At 43.3% G+C, this 20,281-nt stretch overlaps 1 protein-coding gene across 5 annotated transcripts in view; it reads left to right on the forward strand.

Moving 5' to 3' along the window:
• Window positions 1-20,281, forward strand: part of EML5 (EMAP like 5) — a 315,990-nt gene that overhangs the window by 247,550 nt on the left and 48,159 nt on the right. For 3 of the 5 annotated variants that reach the window (XM_075926739.1, XM_075926738.1, XM_075926740.1), the window contains 2 exons: window positions 14,105-14,183; window positions 16,774-16,903. In XM_075926739.1, coding sequence (XP_075782854.1) covers window positions 14,105-14,183; window positions 16,774-16,903 — 209 coding nt within the window. Of the gene's footprint in view, window positions 1-14,104; window positions 14,184-14,427; window positions 14,536-16,773; window positions 16,904-20,281 lie in introns of all 5 variants that reach the window. The other 2 variants (XM_075926737.1, XM_075926736.1) reach the window with 1 other exon arrangement.

A 20,281-nucleotide genomic window follows, 5' to 3' on the forward strand; every position in this document is an offset into this window, starting at 1 on the left:
AGGGATTTGGGATGCTGGCTCCAGGAGAGGCATGGGGTGTGGCCTCCTATCAGGTGGCACTTACCGTGGGTGGCTCCCAGTTGGCAGTGCAGCGAGGCTAAAGCAGACTCACTGTTTGCTTTGGCCCCATGATGCTCCCAGCAGGGGCCAATGGGCTCCTGTGACCCCCTAAGGGTGGGAGGCATGTGGCTCTGTGTGCTGTCCCAGTCCGCTGACACAACCCTCTTGGGAACCATTGCCCACCATTCCCCATTCCTGGCCAATGTGAGATGCTGGAATGGTGTTTGACTGGAGCCATGCACAAAGAGCCCTTTCCCTCCCTCCACAACGCCCCTGTGCCATTAGAGCTCTTGAATAACTAAGACAGAGGGCAGGCAAAGAGCCACATGTGGGCAGACAAAGAGCCACATGCAGCTCTGGAGTCACAGGCTGATGATTTGTGTTTTAAGGGGTGGTTGAGTGGGGAGTCTGACCCAGCCTACCTGCCTCTCTCACTCTTTGTCCCTGCACTCAGAAGTTGGAAGACTCTTGCTGCATGTCATGGCCACATAAGGAGGCATAGAATACTGGAGACAGGTGCTAGGTCCGAGGAAGTATGGTCAACAGCTGTTCCTCTCCCGTCTCTGTCCTCTCCTTAAGCTCTCTGTAGTGTGAGATTCTAATGCAGTTTGTGTATTTAGGGAAGAAAAAGTAGCGTAACGAGTTTCTGAGAACAAAAATTGTAATACCTTTCCAGTCACCAAGCTTCCCAGCTCAGTTGAAGATCCATATTTGAACTCCTTAATCTTCTGTCTTTCACTTGGAAAACAAGCTGGCAGAAAAACTAGTTTGTGCCATACCCCAACCAAGGGATACCCTTTTTGATCTGTATCCTAGATAGGATTTCTGCCTGCAGAATACTTAAATTAGAAGTTTACCGCCATTCATGTTTTGGAGGCATTGTCTTCATGAGTATCTATTGTAGCTTATCCTTCATCTTTAGGAATGTCGCTGTGGGCTCTCCACTGTAGGTGTTTTTGTGCCCTTGTGCTTATAGTTGGATATTTTTAGCAGACGTACCCTGGGTGCCAATACACATGTGCAGTGCTGTCTTGCTTTGTAGTGAATGTGCAGGTGCGTGCATCGTCAACCATTCCTCAGTTCCTTCTCAATCACCTCAAGCTTTCGTCAGAACCCAGCAGTGGTGTTCCTTCTTTGCTTCAGAAAAGATTTAATTATAATACCTTCTTAGTTTTTTCATAGGTGCAACATTGGACTGTATCTAAGCGCAGGCCAAACTAGCATACCATCGTTTCTAAGCACTTGCATCTACTCCGTTTCTCTAATGCCAGTTTCTGATATAGGCGTCCTATATTAAATATTTAGGTGAAAGCCCCGGAGCACAAAAGTTCCTGCATTGTCAGAATATGATGGCGAGAGCAATGAAAGACTGCGAAATGAAGCTGAAGAATCTCCTCTGGGAGAAATCCCTCTGACCACCAGGGGATAAGTCCCCAGAGACAAGAATGAGCTCAGAATCCTGTGAGAGGTCTAGTTCATTGCTGCACAGAGGCCCTCAAGTGCTGCAGGCTTCCCCAGCATGATCACTGCCCACTGCGTCCCTGGTGCCATCTACTCCCATCACTGTGGAGAAGTGAAAATCGACTTCAGCTAAGAGAACTGAGTTGGAACTGAAACGGCAAACTACACCCTTGGCACCCACCAATGTGGCTGACTGGCCAGCACTGAGAAAACTGAACATGCCACCGCTGCTGGCACCCACAAGCAACCCAGCACCAATTGAACAAGCCAGTTCCCAGCAGCCAGAATTAAAATGTGCTCCTGTATCGGAGCATAAGAAAGCAGCTAACAAGATGCACTACTTACAAAAAGCCCTGCACTCAGGTACACCATTCTCATTTGTGCAGGGAATAGATTTTCATCACACCACTCCAGATTACAAGATCTCTTCTAGGACCTTCCTGAAAACAAGAGATTTCATCTCTAATCCAGCATCAAAGAGGGCCAATCCATAGCAAAATCAGCTCTCCAGACTGCAATGGATATGGCAGATACAGCAATTAGGACCGCAGCTACAGCAATAGTAATGTGCAGGGCATCATGGCTACAATCATTGGGAGTCCCAAAAGAATTACAGACAAAGATGGAGGACCTCGCTTTTGATAGGAACCAACTGTTCACTACAAAAACAGATGAGGGGTTACACTCAGTGAAAGATTCCTGCTCCATACTGCGTACGTTAGGCATGTACACCCTGCCTAATAAAAGTCGCAGATATTCCCCATACCAAAGACCAAGAGACTTGAACTATCACAGGTAGCAACAGAGGCCATATGACAACAGGCCCAAGCAATGTCCTAATAGAAGAAGGACTCAACACAACCAGTCCTCCAATACTCAACCCACTTGAAATAAACAGCAGATTTGAGTTTTGGTCAGAGGTCTGAGTGACCACCCCAAAGAGCCTGTGCATCCGAACACAATTTTACATCATATGAGACTCTTTCACCAACAGTGGATCCTTATTACTACTGACAGATGGGTTCTCAAGATCATCAAACTGGGCTACACAATCCCTTTTATGTCTATACTCCCTATCTAACCTGCTACCCCATCCCTCTTCAGGGACCCAGCTCAAGAGCCCCTGTTACAAGAAGAGGTACAAAAGCTGCTTAGCCTCGGGGTAATAGAACCAGTTCTCACACAATATCAGGGAAGAGGGTTCTATTCCAACTATTTCCTAACTGCCAAGAAAACAGGCAGATGGAGGCCAATTTTAGATTTCAGAAATCTCAACAAGGAGATTTCTCAGGTTCGTGTTAGGTCAAGAACACAACCAATATCGAATCCTCCCTTTTGGCCTGTCCAGGGCTCCTCAAATATTTTCTAAGACTTTAGCTGTGGTCAAAGCCTTCCTCATGAGGCAGAGCACCATTATTTTCTCAATGACTGCCTAATCAAGGGGTCCACTCATCAACAAACAATAACCATGACAAACATTATCGGAGATTGCTTCATCCAACTGGGCCTTCTCATAAATATCCAGAAATCTACCTTACAACCTACCCAAACGATAGAATTCATAGAAAACTCTTAGATATAGCAACAGCCAAAGCCTATTTCCCACTGCAACGATTCCAAATGTTATGCAACATTATCAGGGGAGTCAAACATACACCCTTCACCACTGCATGCATACGTCTTCAAATGCTGGGACACATAGCAGCCACAACTTTTGTCATCTTATTCATGAGACTACATATGTGTTGCCTAAAGTCCTGGTTCACGACCGTCTACATTCCCAACTGACACAGCCTCACAAAGTGCCTCATACTCCTACCAGTAGTCCTACAAATTCTCAATTGGTGGACCTCTCCAAGCAATCTGATAGCTGGTGCATCTTTCCATCACCCAAATTCATCAGTTGTGATCATGACTGATGCATCACTTCTTGGATAGGGTGCCCACTGTGGCACAAGAACGGTATAGGGCAGATGGTCTCAACTCAAGATGCGCCTATATCAACATCCTAGAACTCAGGACCATCTGCAAAGCATGCGCTCACTTCCTTCCACTTACAAAGAGCACAACCATTCATATCTTCACAGGCAACACACCCTCTATGTTCTCCATTAATCGACAGGGAGTGTTCACAGGCAACACACCCTGTATGTTCTACATTAATCAACAGGGGATGCCCAATGACGTTCACTGTGCAGATTTTAGACCTGGTGCCACAAGAACCAGACAACCCCAACTGCCACTTACATACCAGCCCAACAGAATACCATGTCTGACAAACTGAGCAGACACTTCTCTGAACAACACAAATGGGACTCAATCTCAATGTTCTCCTTCTAATTTTCTGACAATGGGGATTCCTGATCATAGATCTATTTGTGACAGCAACCTACCGCAAATGCCACCGATTCTGTTCCTGAGCAGGTCAGGACAAGAGATCGGAGGGAGATGCCTTCACCATTCGCTGCACTGTTCCCCTACTCTGTTTTCCCAATGATCCCCTTACTCTTCAAAGTAATCAACAATATCCGCTCCAACTGGGCTGCGGTAATTCTGATAGCTCCCTATAGGCCAAGATAACCTTGGTTCCCTTACCTACTTCACCTATCAATAGTCAACCAATTCCTCCCCCATGAGTCCTCACTTGCTAACTCAACACTGGGGCAAGACCTACAACCCGAACATTAGAAACCCTGAAACTCACAGTATGACTTCTCTATGGTTCCAAAATGAAGAACTTATCTGCTCAGAGAGAGTTACAGTAAGCGGATCCTACTAAATAGTTGACTTTCCTCCATAAGATGCACCTACCAAAATAAATGGAAATGCTTTCAGGAGTGGTGTGGCATTCATGTATTACAACCAAACACTGCTACCATACTTATTGTCAGGGCTTGACAAACCGCGGCGAGATCTACGCGCCAGCCCCGCACCACGCATGTACCAGACCGGCTGAAATCTACTTACCATGGGCAAGTAGAAATGATTTGTTGAGCCCTGCTTATTGTACTGGAGTACTTAATGGACCTCAGTGACGCAGGTCTTTCCATCAGCTCAGTTCATGACCATCTCTCTGCTATTAGAGCTTTCCATGAACCAGTTGACAGTCTCTCACGCTTTGCACACCCAGTGATGAAGCGCTTCTTAACAGGTTTGAGGAAAACACTTCCAAATTTACATTCCCCTGTACCACCTTGGGACCTAAATATCATACTTGACACACTCGCTGGGGCTATGTCTAGACTGCAAGCCTCTTTCAAAACAGGTTTTTTTTTTAAAGATACTTTTGAAAGAGCCTCTTTCGGAAAAAAGCATCTAGACTACAACCAGTACTTTCAAAAAAGCATGCCCCTTTTTCGAAAGAGAGCACCCAGGCAGTCTGGATGCTCTCTTTCAAAAAAGCACAGTTTGCAGTACATAGCGCCTTTTTTCGAAGTAGCACTTTAAAAAAAAAGGTGTTACTCCTCGTAAAATGAGGTTTTCCGCAGTCAAAAAAACTGCAGTGTTTTTTCAATTTACTTTCAAAAGAGCATGGCAGTAGTCTAGGCGCAGGGGAAATTGTTTTTGAAAAAAGGCCACTTTTTTTGAAAAAACCCTGTAGTCTAGGCAAGCTTAGGCCACCTTTTGAACCACTAGCCATGGCCCCACCACAATACCTATCCATGAAAGTGACTTTCATAGTGGCAATAACATCTGCGGCTCACCCACTGTACATTACCTTTACTAAGGATAAGGTCAAGCTCAGACCTCATCCCAAGTTCCTCCCCAAAGTTATATCAGACTTTCACCTAAATGAACCCTTATACTTACCCACTTACTTTCCTAAACCTCACATCTCTTCAAGAGAATCCATCTTGCACACCCTAGATGCCAGATAAGCCCTCACATTCTACATAGAGAGAACCAAGGAGACCAGGAAATCAGACAGACTCTTCACTCCTTTGTCCAGTCCTCACAAGGGAACAATTGTCTCCACGCAACGAATTTCCAAGTGGATTGCCATCTGCGACTACATGGCTTACCAGCTTCATGGAAAATAACCACTACAGATTATTATGGCACACTCCCCACATGTGATGGCGACATCAACTGCTTTCCTACATAATGTGCCACTAGCCAACATTTGTAGAGCAGCAACATGGTGTTCCCATCATACTTTTGCACAACATTATGCCCTACTGAAAGGACCCATATCTACTACCACTCTAGCAGATGTGGTCCTTGCTTCTTCACATATACGACTCCAACAATCATCACAGTATGGCAGGTACTGCTACCTAGTCACCTGAATTGTGCATCCACAGGGACACCACTCGAAGGAGAAGAAGTTACTTACCTTATTCAGTAATGATGGTTCTTCGAGATGGGTGTCCCTCTGGGTGCTGCACAACCCTTCCTCCTCCTCTCTCTTTGCAGTAGAGAAGGAACAGAGAGAAAATTGACAATGTCCATGCCTGCACACTTGCTGCACAGTGAAACGGCACTGCTCATGTGAATTGGCACCCAGGGTAATGCTGCTAAAAATATCCGACTATAATCACAGCAGCGCCAAAGCACCTACAATGGAGCGCCCTCAGAGACGCCCATCTCAAAGAACATCAGTTACTGCACAAGGTAAGTAACCTCCCTTTTCAAAGGCAAAGAATGATGGATAACTAATTCTTTTAAAAACCCAGCTGAGTTAAATAATTTATACTTCAGAAAGACTTCTTAAATCCCCAGTTTTGAATTAATACTACTTTTTCTGATAGATTTTTTAAAAATAACTAAGGGTATTATCTAGAATCAGCCCTTATTGCGCTTGCAAATTTGTTAGCAACACTTGCATAAAATTGGTCAATAAAATATATTTCTTTTTCTTTTTAAAATATATGTATAGTTGTCCTTTGTGACTAAAACCATTTATGTTCTTCTTTGAGTGCTTTCCCTGTTGGTGTTCCACTGAAGGCGTTAAGTTGTCCTAGAGCTGCAGATTGGAGATTTTTCAATAGTAGTTAGCTGGGTCATGTATGCTCCATAGGTATCTTGCAGTGTTCACACCTTAAGAGATCACATGCATGGCTCAGCCCTCCTTAGTTCCTTATCTAGCATCCCTCGCTGCAGATGGAACTCCGCAGTGCTATCTCCTTTCCTGTCAGAAAAAAAAAAAAAAAAATCTTAGTTCTTCTTTGGATGATGTCCCCATGTACGTTCTATGTAAAGTGATGGGTTGGCCCCGGAGCTGTAGAATTGGAGATTTTTCATAGAAATTAGCAGTTGGGCCATGCGTGGACAGCAGATGGCTTGCACTGCTGCCAGTTGGACGCTTCACACATGGCCTGACTCCTCACTTCAGTTCCTCTTCTACCACCCTCGGTTATGGACCGAGTTCTCCTGCCACTTCAGGCATTCCTCTCCTCATGGAAACTTTCAATCTCTCTTGCTGACCTTGTAACTTCATTTAGTTACAAAGTACTTTTTTTGAGGAAAAAGATGAGCTGTTCCCTCAGCAGTGGTTCGCATGGACCACTTCAGCAGCTCCACTCTCCTCCAGCCAGCTGCGCTGCTTATCACCTGAAAAAAACAAACAAACAAAAACAAAGTTAAGAAGACTCGAAACAGCAAGCTTTTATCACACAATCTAGCCAATGGTTTACATAAGAACCCTTCCCCCCATTCTCAAATGTTAACGGATCCTGCTATGCTGGGCTTTCAGGGCTTTAAAAAGTGCAGCAGCTGTAACGATTCAATGCGGGCCTCTGATGGCCATAGCTGCTACATACAATGTCTGGGGAAACCGCACACACCACAGAAGTGTGTTCATTGCCACAGTTTAACTGCCAGGCCAAGAAAGGATCAGGAGCTTAGGCTCCACATGACCCTCCTTGAGAAGGCTTTGCAACCTCTCTCCATTTACTCTGGTGGCAGCCCCTCTGAAACACAGATCTGCCTCCCCAACACCACAGAGACATCAGAAGAGCAGGGTCTCACCAGTCAGATCACTGATGTCTCATCCATCCCCCAGAGTGAGCAGGGGAGACGTGCCAGGCACCTGCGGTGATGAGATTGGACTCAAGTGCCATGGCTGTGGGGCATACACCCGCATCACCACACAGTACAGGGCAAATGGTTACTTCACATGGCCTTCCTGCAATCAGTCTCCTGGAGCTCAGAGCTGTCAGGAATGCATGCAGACACTTTGTCTCATCCATCACCAACTGTACCATCCATATACTTATGGACAACACTACCACCATGTTTTACATAAACAGACAAGGTGGAGCTCATTCCCACTCCTTCTCTGCAGAGGCTGTCCATCTTTGGAATTGGTGTGTAGAGCATGGGGTCACTTTAAAAGCCGCATACTTACCAGGAGTCAACAATGTCATGGTGGACATTCTGAGCCACAATTTTCACCATAGATCACAAGTGGAAACTCTACCCAGAGGTGACAGGTTCCATTTTTCACAGGTGGGGCTGTCTGGCAACAGATCTCTTCGCAACCACAAGCAACACCAAAAGTCCTCATTTCTGCTCCTGAGCAGGACTGGGCAAGGGATCTAGGGGAGATGCGTTCCTAATTCCATGGGATGAACTGATTCACTATGCCTTCCTTCCAGTGCCATTGATCCCCAGAATCCTGCGCAAGATCTGCTCAAATGCAACTCGAGTCATCCTAGTGTCCCCATCCTGGTCCAAACGGACCTGGTTATTTTACCTTCAGCACATGTCCTTCGAGTCACCTTATTCTTTCCCACACCTACGCAATCTCCTCTCCCAAAAAGCTGGCAAACTACCCCCTATCCTCGGATCCTTCATCTCCCTGGTAGGCTCCTGTCTGGTTCCATGGTGCTGAATCTGGTTGCTCTGAGCAAGTAAGAAATTTCTTCCTTCATAGCAGGTGTCAATCCACGAAAACAACTTACCTGCAAAAGTGGAAAAGCTTCTCATCCTGGTGTCATCAGATGCATGTTGATCCCAGCGAAGCCCCACTCCATACGGTCCCTGATTACTTACATGTCTTAAAGAGTGACAGCCAGTCCATTTCTTCCATTAAAGTACACCTGGCAGCCATTACAGCCTTCCTTAACCACATTGAGGGGTCATCAGTATTTGCGAATCAGGTGACTAGAAGATTTTTCAAAGGACTCCAAAACCTTTACCCTCTTCATGGGGCCCCAGCACCAAAATGGGACCTAAACCTGGTTCTGGATTTCCTTATGAGACCCCCCCCCCTTTAAACCTATGGCCACATGTTCACTCCTGCTCCTCACAGTGAAGATGCTTTTTCTGGTGGCCATCATGTCTGCTAGGACAGTCAGTGAGATAGGAGCCCTAATAATGGGCCCACCATACACTGTATTTGCCAAAGACAAAGTGACTTTGAGACTGTATCCTGCTTTTCTGCCTAAAGTCAGCACCTGTTTTCACTTCAATGAGCCCATAGTCTTACCTACATTTTCCCCAAAACCACTCACATCTCCAAGACACACTATGCTCCATACCCTGGATGTTAGAAGGGCTTTGGTTTTTTATATCGACAGAACTCAGGCATTCTACAAGTCCTCAGTCCCATTCATTTCTGTTGCAAACTCCTCCAAGGGCAACCCAATCTCCATACAACACATTTCGAAACTGTGATATCAGTTTGCATACTCCAGTGTCATTCTCTTTGCAACAAACCTTTGATGATAACACCAAGAGTATGCTCCACCCATGCTACAGTAACATCTATGGCATTCCTGAATAGTGTGCTCCTCGAAAGACATTTACTGGGCATCCGTTCTTGGTCATCCGACCACGCTTTCTCTAGGCATTACGTCATCGTGCCTCAGCTAGTGGCAGACATGGAGCACCCATGGGGATATCACCTGAAGAAGATAAGGAAGTTACTCACTCTGTGCAGTAACCACTGTTCTTCGATGTGTGTCCCCCAGCGGATGCTCCACAACCTTCCCTTCCTTCCCGCTACTCGGAGTCCAATTGCTCTACGGTAGATGAGGAACTAAAAGGGGGAGTTGGGCTGCACACACATGAAGCATCCAGCCACCAGCAGCGTGAGCCACCTGCTGCGCACGTGCAGCCTAACTGCTATGAAAAAGTTCCAATTCTGCAGCTCTGGGGACAACCTGTCACCTTATGTGGAGTACCCACAGGGGCACACACCTTGGAGAACAGTCATTACTGCACAGGGCAAGTAACTTCCTTTTCTTCTTTGAGTGATGTCCCTGTGGGTGCTGCATGTTTGGTCTTGGTGCTGTCCCGATGCCTGGATCAGAGATTCCTCTAACAGTCCCATGTGGGCTGCGCACATGCAGTGCCTCCACCATCACACATTCATAGCCTGAGCCCTCCTCTTCCTTCTCAATGGCCCCTGGCCTAAGACAGATCTCCACAGTCCTGCAAAACAAGAAAAAAATCTTCGTTGTTATTACTCATTACCAGGGCTCGACCATCACGGCGAAAACCACTTGCCAGCCCTGCACTATGCATGTGCGAGACCTGCGCTGTACATGCGCGAACTGCCAGTGAACGGGGTGACTGGCTGAAATCTACTTGCCATGAGCGAGTAGATAAGCAGATTCGTCGAGCCCTGCTCATTACTATACTTATTACTCTTAGTATGGTTAGTTCCTAGTTAGTTTGTTAATTGTTAACTTCAAGTTTTAAAAAAATTTCTTAGTTGCACAATATGCCTGGCTTGCCAGGCTTTAAATGCTGCTTCTCATGTATGGATGAGATTCCCATGTCTGACGGACACTCACAGTGTGTCCACTGCATTGGGGAAGCTCATGTGCCTCTGAAATATTCCCACTGCAGCAAACTAAAAACTAGGGCATGCAGAGACAGAGAGTTAAGGCTGAAACTAATTCTGATGGAGAAATCCTTCCATCCAACCTTGGACCCAGGCAAACAGCCTCTGAGTTCATCTCATTCTAAAACCTTGTAAAAGAAGGGGATTTCTTCAGTGCCACAAAGAAATGGTCACCTATATAATCTGCCACATCAGCACAGAGAGCATTCCGCATCAGGATTTACGATGCTCCAGGCATCTCTGACACTGGCCACAGCAAAGCTATCACTGGCACCTAAAGAACTCTGTCCTCTCTTTCCCCGCACTACTGCCTTCCACAGAGACAACAGCATGGTAGTGGGCAGGTGAGAGCCAATGATCGTCTATCCCCACATGTAAATGTGTAACTGTAAATGTGAAAATTTCAGCAGTTACATGTTTACATAAATATATGCATTTTAACATTCTTACTTGCCTCACTACACCACATACCATAAAGCAGTCACTCAGGTGGTGGACCCACTCAGTCAATTTATGTTCAGGGGTTCCATTTACACCACAGATCCTTTCACGTGTAGTGACAACCAATGTCTCTTGCATAGGACGGGGAGTACACTTTCCTAAGTCATACAGCTCAGGGTTAATGGTCAACTCAAGAGGTGACTTTACACATCAATCTCCTATCACTTTGTGCTGTTCACAATGCTTGCTGCCACTTTCTTCCTTTCTTCTGCAACGATTGTGGGTGTGGGATGACAGACAACATTGCCTGCATATTCTATATAAACAGGCGGGAGGGAACCAGATCCCAATCAACGTGCACCAAAGCAATAAAACTCTGGAATTTCTGCATTCCTCACAATATCCACTTCTCTGTGGCACACGTACCAGGCTGTCACAACATCACCACAGATGCACTGAGCAGACACTTTCTCTGACATCACAAGTAGGTCCTCTACAACTCTGTTCTGCATTTCATCTTCCTCAGGTGGGTACAACAAACCATCAATCTCTTTTCAGCTCCCCACAACTACAAGTGAATAGGCTTCTGCATGAGGGCAGGCATCAGACAAGGGTCTCACCACCTGGAAGGAGACCCTCTGTTGTGCTTCCTGCCCCCCAATTCCTCTTGTATCCAAGATGATGCAAAAGATTAGAACAGACAACGTCAGGGTGGTTCCCACCTGGCTAAGGCAACCCTGGTATCCATTTCAGATCACAAAGTCCATCCGGACCCCAATTCCTCTTTCGTCTGCAACGCAATCTGATTATTCTGGGACAGGGAAAGCAAATCTACCTCGACTTCCCAAAACTTCATCTCACAGCCTGGCTCCTTCATGGCTTTCCCACACAGAGCTAGAATATTTAGATCAAGTCCAGCAAGTGTTCATTCACAGAAGGAAACCTTCCACTTGGTTTTCCTATTCCTACAAATAGAAACGGTTTGTTGTATGGTACACATAGAGGCAGATCAACTCATTGACAGCACTTCTCTCTCTTATGCTAAATTACCTTCTTATCCTCAAGCAAGTGGCCTTATTAATTAGCTTGATCAGAGTACATTTGACCGATAGCTACTTCCCACCATAAGATACCGAGTCCCTCAGCATGGGACTTGGTACTGGAAACACTGCTGGTTTCGATGCCACCTCCACTGCTGCCATTGCACCATCCAGCACTGAGCATCAGACCCAGCACCGGTCTAGATACGCTAGCACCAGTGAAAGCTTCACTAACTCATCTCCTACACCAAAGGCACCACACTCCCCACTCTTTGGCACTGTCTGGTCTCTAGTGCAACCTTTAGATTACCCATCTTTATTACCTGCTCTGTCACTACACAGCCATCAGAACAGGGACAAGCAGGGAGCAGATTTTCTTCTCAACGCCTCTTTCCTATTTATGGATGGCCCCCATGGCATCATAGACACCCATTGTAGGTTTGATCCTTGAGGCATATTAAGCCTCAACACTCTGCTCAGTGTCAACTGTGGTATGGACAACCACGACCATTTCTACCTCCCCTTATCCTATACAATGGCCACCATGGGACCCAGGGACATGTTATTGGGGTCAATATTCTGCCCCTTCCATTCTCCCATTTGCTCTGAGCATCCCTCCTTCACAAGCTCAGGATAAGGATGCCCGACATAGGGATAATGCCTTACAGAATTAATCTCCAGAAACTTCTCCATTGTATAATTCCTCCTTGGCTCCAGACAATGCTGCCATAGCAATGACACCCTCACCTTCAGATGACATTAAATAATTTCAGGAATTTAAGAGAGTGGCTGCAAGCCAAGAGATAACTCTCCAAAAGGTATAAGAGAAACAACACAAACTCACCCAGATTCTACAGCCTACTGTACCATCAAAGATCACTTTGCCCGTAGGTGAAGCCATTATGGAAGTATCAGATGATACATGGCAGACTCTGGTGTCCATTACACCAACCAGCAAGTAGGCTGATAGGAAATATTTTGTTCCTGTTAAGCACATGGACTTTTTATTCTTCCATCCTCAGCCCAATTCTCTGGTAGTCAATGCAGTGTTCCACCACACTGAACAGCCTCACTGTTAAGGTCTGAATAATACAAGATACCTATGCGCTACGTCTACACTGGCATGATTTTCCGAAAATGCTTTTAACGGAAAACTTTTCAGTTAAAAGCATTTTCGGAAAAGCGCGTCTAGATTGGCAGGATGCTTTTCCACAAAAGTGCTTTTTGCGGAAAAGCGTCTGTGGCCAATCTAGACACGCTTTTCCGCAAAAAAGCCCCGATTGCCATTTTTGCGATCGGGGCTTTTTTGCGGAAAACAGTTCTATGGTGTCTACACTAGCCCTTTTGAGCAAAAGTATTTCGGAAAAAGACTTTTGCCCGAACGGGAGCAGCATAGTATTTCCAGAAAAGCACTGATGATTTTACATGAGATCGTCAGTGCTTTTCCAGAAATTCAAGCGACCAGTGTAGACAGCTGGCAGGTTTCGGAAAAACTTGCCAGTCTAGACACAGCCATGATGTGTGCATGTCCCAGCCAAGTACTGAAAAATCTCTCATCTGCAGCACCATAATGATCAAAAACCTACAGTGGAGCACACACAAATATATTTTGATCAAATCATTATAATAAGATTTTCCTAGTAAACTGATGGAAGCACATTGCTTGAGACAATTTATAACTAGACTAACCAGAACCCTTGAACATATACTGTAAAGATATAACAGCAAACATGCATTTATAAAGAGATGGATTGCATGTTAATAGGTCTCTTCTGTCTCTAACTTCTATTTACGGTACTCGAGGCACAGCAGAAATGTTTACAGTTGTTGGAAGAGATGAGTATCTAGGGTCTGTTGAAGGAATGTAGGAAAGGAGGGAGGTAGATAAGTGGGGTCTGTTTGAAGTTGTGGAAATGGGTGGGATAACCTTAAATGGGTTTACATAGTTCAGACAAGCCTCTAAACTTTTGGAGGTCATCCAACAATAATTTTTGCTTTGAAAGGGAAAGAACATGCTGTTAGAAGTAAAGAATGTTTGTATGATTCTTATTGTAAAATAAGGATTTGAATTGACTCAATTGATAATTTTAGAATTAGCAAAAACTTATCAAGTTGATCAATGTAAATTGTGACACTTCTGCAATCAAATAAAGCTATTATTTTCACAGTGGTCTTTTTTCTTTATGACAAGGTAAGCAATGTAGCTATTTAACAGTTTTCTGTACCCAGATAACAGATTAGACTATACTCTCTCTAATACAGAATGGGTGACGGACAGCCTTTTCTTATTCACAGTTCTCTATTTCAGACCACCAGTTAGTAGGGCACTGCCACAGCCTGAAAAACTTCAGACAAATAATGTTGGCAAAAAAAAGAGACCAATAGAGGTAAGGAAAATCACAGACTTTTTTTTTCTATTTTAATGTTCCCTTAGTCCCAATGTTTAGTGTTTTGTCCAAAAAAGTTGATTTGCTTATTAATAAAGTGAATGGTTGTATATGGAAAAGTTAGTATAAAGACGGAAATATTTACTAGCTTATATGTACAAAACAGCAAAATTTTTTTTTTTTTTTTTTGGGAGGGGATCCTTTAGGATCTTTTATCTTTCATTTTTCTTTTGATCCTTGGAAGGTCCAATGTCACCCCATCCCACAAACGTGTCTGAGCCACAGCTTTCTTCAGAGTCTGTCAGTTACAGAAACAACACTTTCAGCCTGTGTGGTATGGAGTCCCTCTTGGGTGAGTGTAGGGTTATCAGTATAATATCACACTTGGACAGAACTCTGATATTTCCATGTGGCCATGCCTTGTATTACCAGTAGGTCACTAAAACAGATAAACAAATTATCTTTAATTCTGAGGTTTATTCAGAGGAATGCAGTAAATTTAGCTCTGCCCTTTATTCATGAAATACCCTCCTAGAACTCATCTGTAAATTCACCTGAATTCTTCACTTCAGCCTTCTCCTTTAAAACTTTATTCAAAATTCATCTCTGCTGAAGCTTGTAAGTGATCAGCCAATTAATGATGTCTTTAGGGTTAGGTGGGATTAGACCTCAGTCTTGCAATTATGTCTGGAATTGCAAGATTTGGGGCCTTACTTAGTATTTTTTTCCTCTCTCTCTTTCTCTCTCTCTCTCACTTCCTGTACATATGAGTACCCCATTCTTTCACCTTTTCATATGTGAACTGTTTGCTTAAATTGTAAGGGCTTTAAATTTGGGAGTGTCTCTTCCTCTGTATCACTGTCAAGCACAGTGGGGTCCTGATCATCAGTAGGCATCTGAATGCTATTGTAATATTAAATCATATTTTCAGAATATTAATAATGTAGATGTTTAATTAATGTTAAAGAATATATTTGGAATATTATGTAATATGTTGGCATGATGCATTAGGAATTTTTAGGCACCATATCTGCATTCCAGTTCCCCTACTCCTCCAAGCTGAGCATCAGGTAGATTATGGAGATATAAAACTAGTGTAGAAAACTAATCATGCTAGTATTCTAGTATTTTGTATATCAAGAATTGTATTCTTTTTGCCAGATGAGGCTGGGTATACTATGTATTTGTGAAAAATTTGTTTCTATTAAGAGGCACCAAAAAATATAGTTGGAGCCCTATCAAATTCATAATACATTCTGGTCAATTTCAGAGTAATAAGATTTTTAAAATAGTAAGTTTAATTATTTCAGCCTAAAATTTCACAGTACAGTAAAACTCCATTGGTCCAGCATCCAATGCTCCGGCACTCCTGATGGTCCGGCACCATCAGGAACCCAGAAGTACTCTGTGCCTGGCGTCCCTGATTCTGCCGCTGCTGAAGCTGACCAGCAGCTGAATCGTGGAAGCCGGGGGCAGAGCAGCTGGGGTGCTGCTGGTTGGTCCCTTAGCGCTGCCCCTCGGGCTGCGGGACCAACCCGGCAGCACCCCAGCTGCTCTTGGGGACACCTGGGGAAGAGCAGCTGGAGTGCTGCCGGGTTGGTCCCGTAGCACCGAGGAGCGGCGCTACAGGACCCACCCGGCAGTACCCCAGCTGCTCTGCCCCAGGCATACCCGATTCAGCCGCTGCTGAAACTGACCAGCAGCGGATGAATCAGGGACGCCTGGGGCAGAGCTGGATTATCGGAAGGGGGGGGCTATGAGGGGTCTGGTGTGGCATCCCCCCCACCCCATCCCAGACTCCTCATAGCCCCCCCTTCCGATAGTCCAGCATATCTGACAATCCGGCACCCCCTGGGTCCTAAAGGTGCCATATTATCTGAAGTTTACTGTATTATAATTATATAGGGGTCCTGACCCAAAAAGGAGTTGTTGGGGGTTATAGTACTATTATCCTTACTTCTACACTGCTGCTCATTGTAGCAATGCCTTCAGAGCTGGGCAGCTGCAGAGTGGTAGTTGATGGCTGGAAGCCCAGCTCTGAAAGCATAGCTTTCACAAGCAGCAGTGTAGAAGTAAGTGTGGTATGGTATGGTCACCCTCACTTCTGCACTGCTTCCTGCAACTCTGGACCCTGAATCAGAATCCACTAGTCTCCAGCTGCTCAGTTCTGAAAACAGTGCAGAAGTAAAGGTGCCAATACCATAACCCCCCCTAAAATAACTTTACAACCCCCATGCAACTCCCTTTTAGGTCAGGACCCCCAATTTGAGAAACATTTGGTCTCCCTCATGAAATCGGATCAGTATAAGGTAAAAGCACACAAAATACCAGATTTCACTGGGAGAGACCAGATTTCATGATCCATGATGTGTTTTTCATGGCTATGATTTTGGTAGGGTCTGGGATATAGCACGAAATACTTGTGTAACAGGCAGCATATCAGTCTCTGGTGTTTGGGGGAACCATTAAAAATTCACTTTCCTTTGAATATAGGCAAGTAAACATGTTTAAAAAATAAAGCACTAGGAATGCTTTCTTTATTCATAAAGAAGTTTTAAACTATTTAATAGATTTACATCTGTTTTCTTAGGATCTAGTGTTGGAGCTGGTATTTGGGTATCGAGGCAAAGACTGCAGGAACAATGTGCACTATTTGAATGATGGTGCTGATATAATTTATCATACTGCATCTGTTGGGATTCTGTATAACGTGGCAACAGGTAGGAAAAACTACTTAGGAAAAGCTCTCTGCTCATGTGTACAGGCAACACCCATGTGAAAAGCAGTATATGTAAAATCTTACTGGTGTCTGAAAAAAAAAGTAAAATAATTATTTACAGAAGAAAATCTACATAAAACTCTATTATTAGTGCTATGTAGTTAAAAGAGATCTGAGTAAATCCCTTTGGAACAATATTTGGAAAGAGCTGTACTAATCCAGTTATTTCAGTATCAGTTTTCTTAACTCAGTAGTACTCTACTTCCATATACCAGCATCATATGTGTTCAAAAGGTAATTATCTTCACATTTTCAGCTGACAGCAATATACTGTGAAATAATTTGTAATTTAAGAGACATTGCAATTTTTCACTGTGATGCTGTGAGACACATCACATATCCCAGGATCCTGTCAAACCTTCCATGTTATGATTGCCATCTTAGATTCCCTCCTATCAAGTAGAATGAGGTGTGCTGCTACTGTTTGAATTTTCCCAAGTTTTACTTTTCATATACTGTTTTGAATTTGGTTTGTAGTGAAAGAGGAATTGCAAAACTAAAATTAAAGTCTCAAAGTAAAGTTTATGTTAAAGTTTCTGTTCCACCTGCAGGAACAAGCATGGTGCAAATTTTGACAGTTGCTCATGAGACTAAATGAAACGTTTTTATTTTTACATTTAATATATTTAAAATGTCAGCATTGCTGCATGCAATTTTCTCTTAAATTAATCCAAATGATTAGTTGGAATGTGTATACAATGTTCCCTAAAAACATGTGGCTATATAATAAAATGTACAGTGAAAGCTTCTGTGGGTCCTTTGAATTAATCACATTTACAAAGTAAAGACAGTATAGAAATGCATTGGCTATGATTTTCATTGACTTTTCTTAAAGATGACATGATCAAGTGAATGCATGTGAGTAGCCATATTATTTGGTTATGCACATCTTCCAGAACAAATGCCAATAAAAACCTTTGAATCACACAGCAATTTCATGTTTCCCATCTATGTCACAGAAAAACGGTTTAAGAAATGTTTTATAGAGGTTTTGAAAACATTATTGGAACTATTTTTATGTCTTCATTTTTTAAATCAGTATCTCACCTCAGCCCTTCCATGCATGCACATCAACTATCCTCAGTATTACTCTTAAATGATAGACTTAGAGTTTCAAAGGACTTACTGTTCCCTATCATTATCAGTGTTTTGAAAATACAGGCAATTTACCTAGTGGTTCAAATTTGGGAAACACCACTTTCAGGTTAATAGTGTGCCAGATGCATTACAGTGTCTTAGCAAAATTTGTATCTTATGATATCTTTTACTTAAGAAAAGCTCCACTTCTCTGCAAATGTAGGGCTAATACATCTGCCATCACCAGGGTTGTTCCTTAACAGAGGAGTCTGTGGCCCAGTTTTTCCTGGTTATCAGTGTTGTACCCCTACTTACAGTGGCCTCCATGGAATCCCTGGGATGTTGCTCAGTCCAGAGTGAGATCACTTATTCTTCCAGTAGCCTCTCTTTCTGAACCTCCATTGCTACAGCTGGTCTCCGCTTTCTCTCTCTTTGTTGCCAGATAACTCTGTGATGCTAGGTTCTTCCAGATTCTTCCTCCCCTGTACTTGATAATTTTAAATCATTCAGCTTTGGTAGTCAGGCCCAGTTTTGTTCAAGAGGATACCTATACATTGATGGATATTCTTCAATCCTCAGCTACCTCATATACAGCTTCCTTACACCTATAATAAAGCATATGAATAAATGATACCATGTGCTTACAAATTGATTTTGGTGCTTCTACACAAATACAGTGCCCAACTCTCTTTTCATGAGAGCAGCAAATAAGTTAAGAGACACCAAAGGGCAAGGACTCAAAAAAATTGGACTTGTTTGGGAAAAATGATTCTACTTCATCCTTACAATGCTCATTGCTACTCACTGGGCACTTTGATAAAAGTATAACCTTCTAAATTGGGAAAAAATTATAAAACTATAGGTAAGTTGCCAGAATCCTCCAGGGAACAGTTTAAGAGTTCATTGTAAAAGGACACTAGTGGCAAAAATATCGCTGTGGTCAGTGTTTAGGCATGACTGATACTTCTAGACTTATGCCTGTGCTATACAGTGAGAAGGGTTTCATGTTCCATAGATCTGGTATAGCTCTTGATATCTACATGATTGAGGACCTATCTTTTGATGATCAAATATTGTTTTCAAAGAAAACTGAAAAAAATATTACATTCCTTTGAAGATGAGCACTGATGCATTTGCTGGTGATGTTTACCTCTGCAATAAAGAGTCATCACTTTCCAGGGCAACAGTATCAGCATCATTATTGTCCTCAGAGGCTCTTTAAGGTTGAATTATCTTATAGAGAGCAGAACTTTTCCAGAAAGGGGCTCAAGTCTTATAGGAAGTCTTCTTATCCAGTTTTAACCAGTCAACCTGTTTTTTCACCAGTTTTGGGCATGCAACTAATTTTACTCTGTCTCTCTCTGAATCTAGTATTCTAGTCAGCAGGCTTCAAGCCATTTCCCCTCCACGTAAGGCTAGGTCGTCCTACTTCTACATGTCTTGGGAGTCCATAACAATGGAGACGTGGGACCTGACAAATCTTTGACAACTCCATTCTGTCTGTCACTTATCACCTCATTATCGTCTAGATGTTTTCAAATTGATTCCTTAATTATTTGCTCCATTATCTTTCCAGGTGAAGAAGTTGAACTGACTAGTTAAACTGACCAGTCTGTAATTCCTCAGGTTCTCATTACCCTTTTTATAGATTAACATTATATTTGCCACTTTCCAGTCTTATGGAATCCTGTATTCCATGACTTTTCAAAGATGGTTGCTAATGGTTCGGATACTTTCTCTCTCAGCTCCTTGAGTAGCCTAAGATGCATTTCATCAGGCCTTGGTGACTTGACGATCTCTAACATGTCCAAGTAATTTTTTACTTGTTCTTTAATTATTTTAGACTTGGATGCCACCTCATTTTCACTGGCATTCACTATTTTAGATGTCCAATCACCATCAACCTTCATGATGAAAACTGAAACAAAGTCATTAAACACCTTTGCCATTTCCACATTATCTGTTATTGTTTCTCCCTCTTCATTGAGTAATGGTCCTACCCTGTCCTTGATCTTCCTCTTGCTTCTAATGTATTTGTAGAATGTTTTCTTATTCCCCTTTATATCTCTATATAGTTTGATCTCATTTTATGCTTTGGCCTTTCTCACTTTATTCCCATATAATTGTGATATTTGTTTATATTCGTCCTTCATCATTTGACCTAGTTTCCACTTTTTGTAGGACTCTTTTGATGTTTAAATCATTGAAGATCTACCGGCTGAACCAGAGTGGCCTCTTGCCA

This window comes from Pelodiscus sinensis, chromosome 4 (assembly GCF_049634645.1).
Source record: "Pelodiscus sinensis isolate JC-2024 chromosome 4, ASM4963464v1, whole genome shotgun sequence".
NCBI classification, from domain to species: domain Eukaryota; kingdom Metazoa; phylum Chordata; order Testudines; family Trionychidae; genus Pelodiscus; species Pelodiscus sinensis.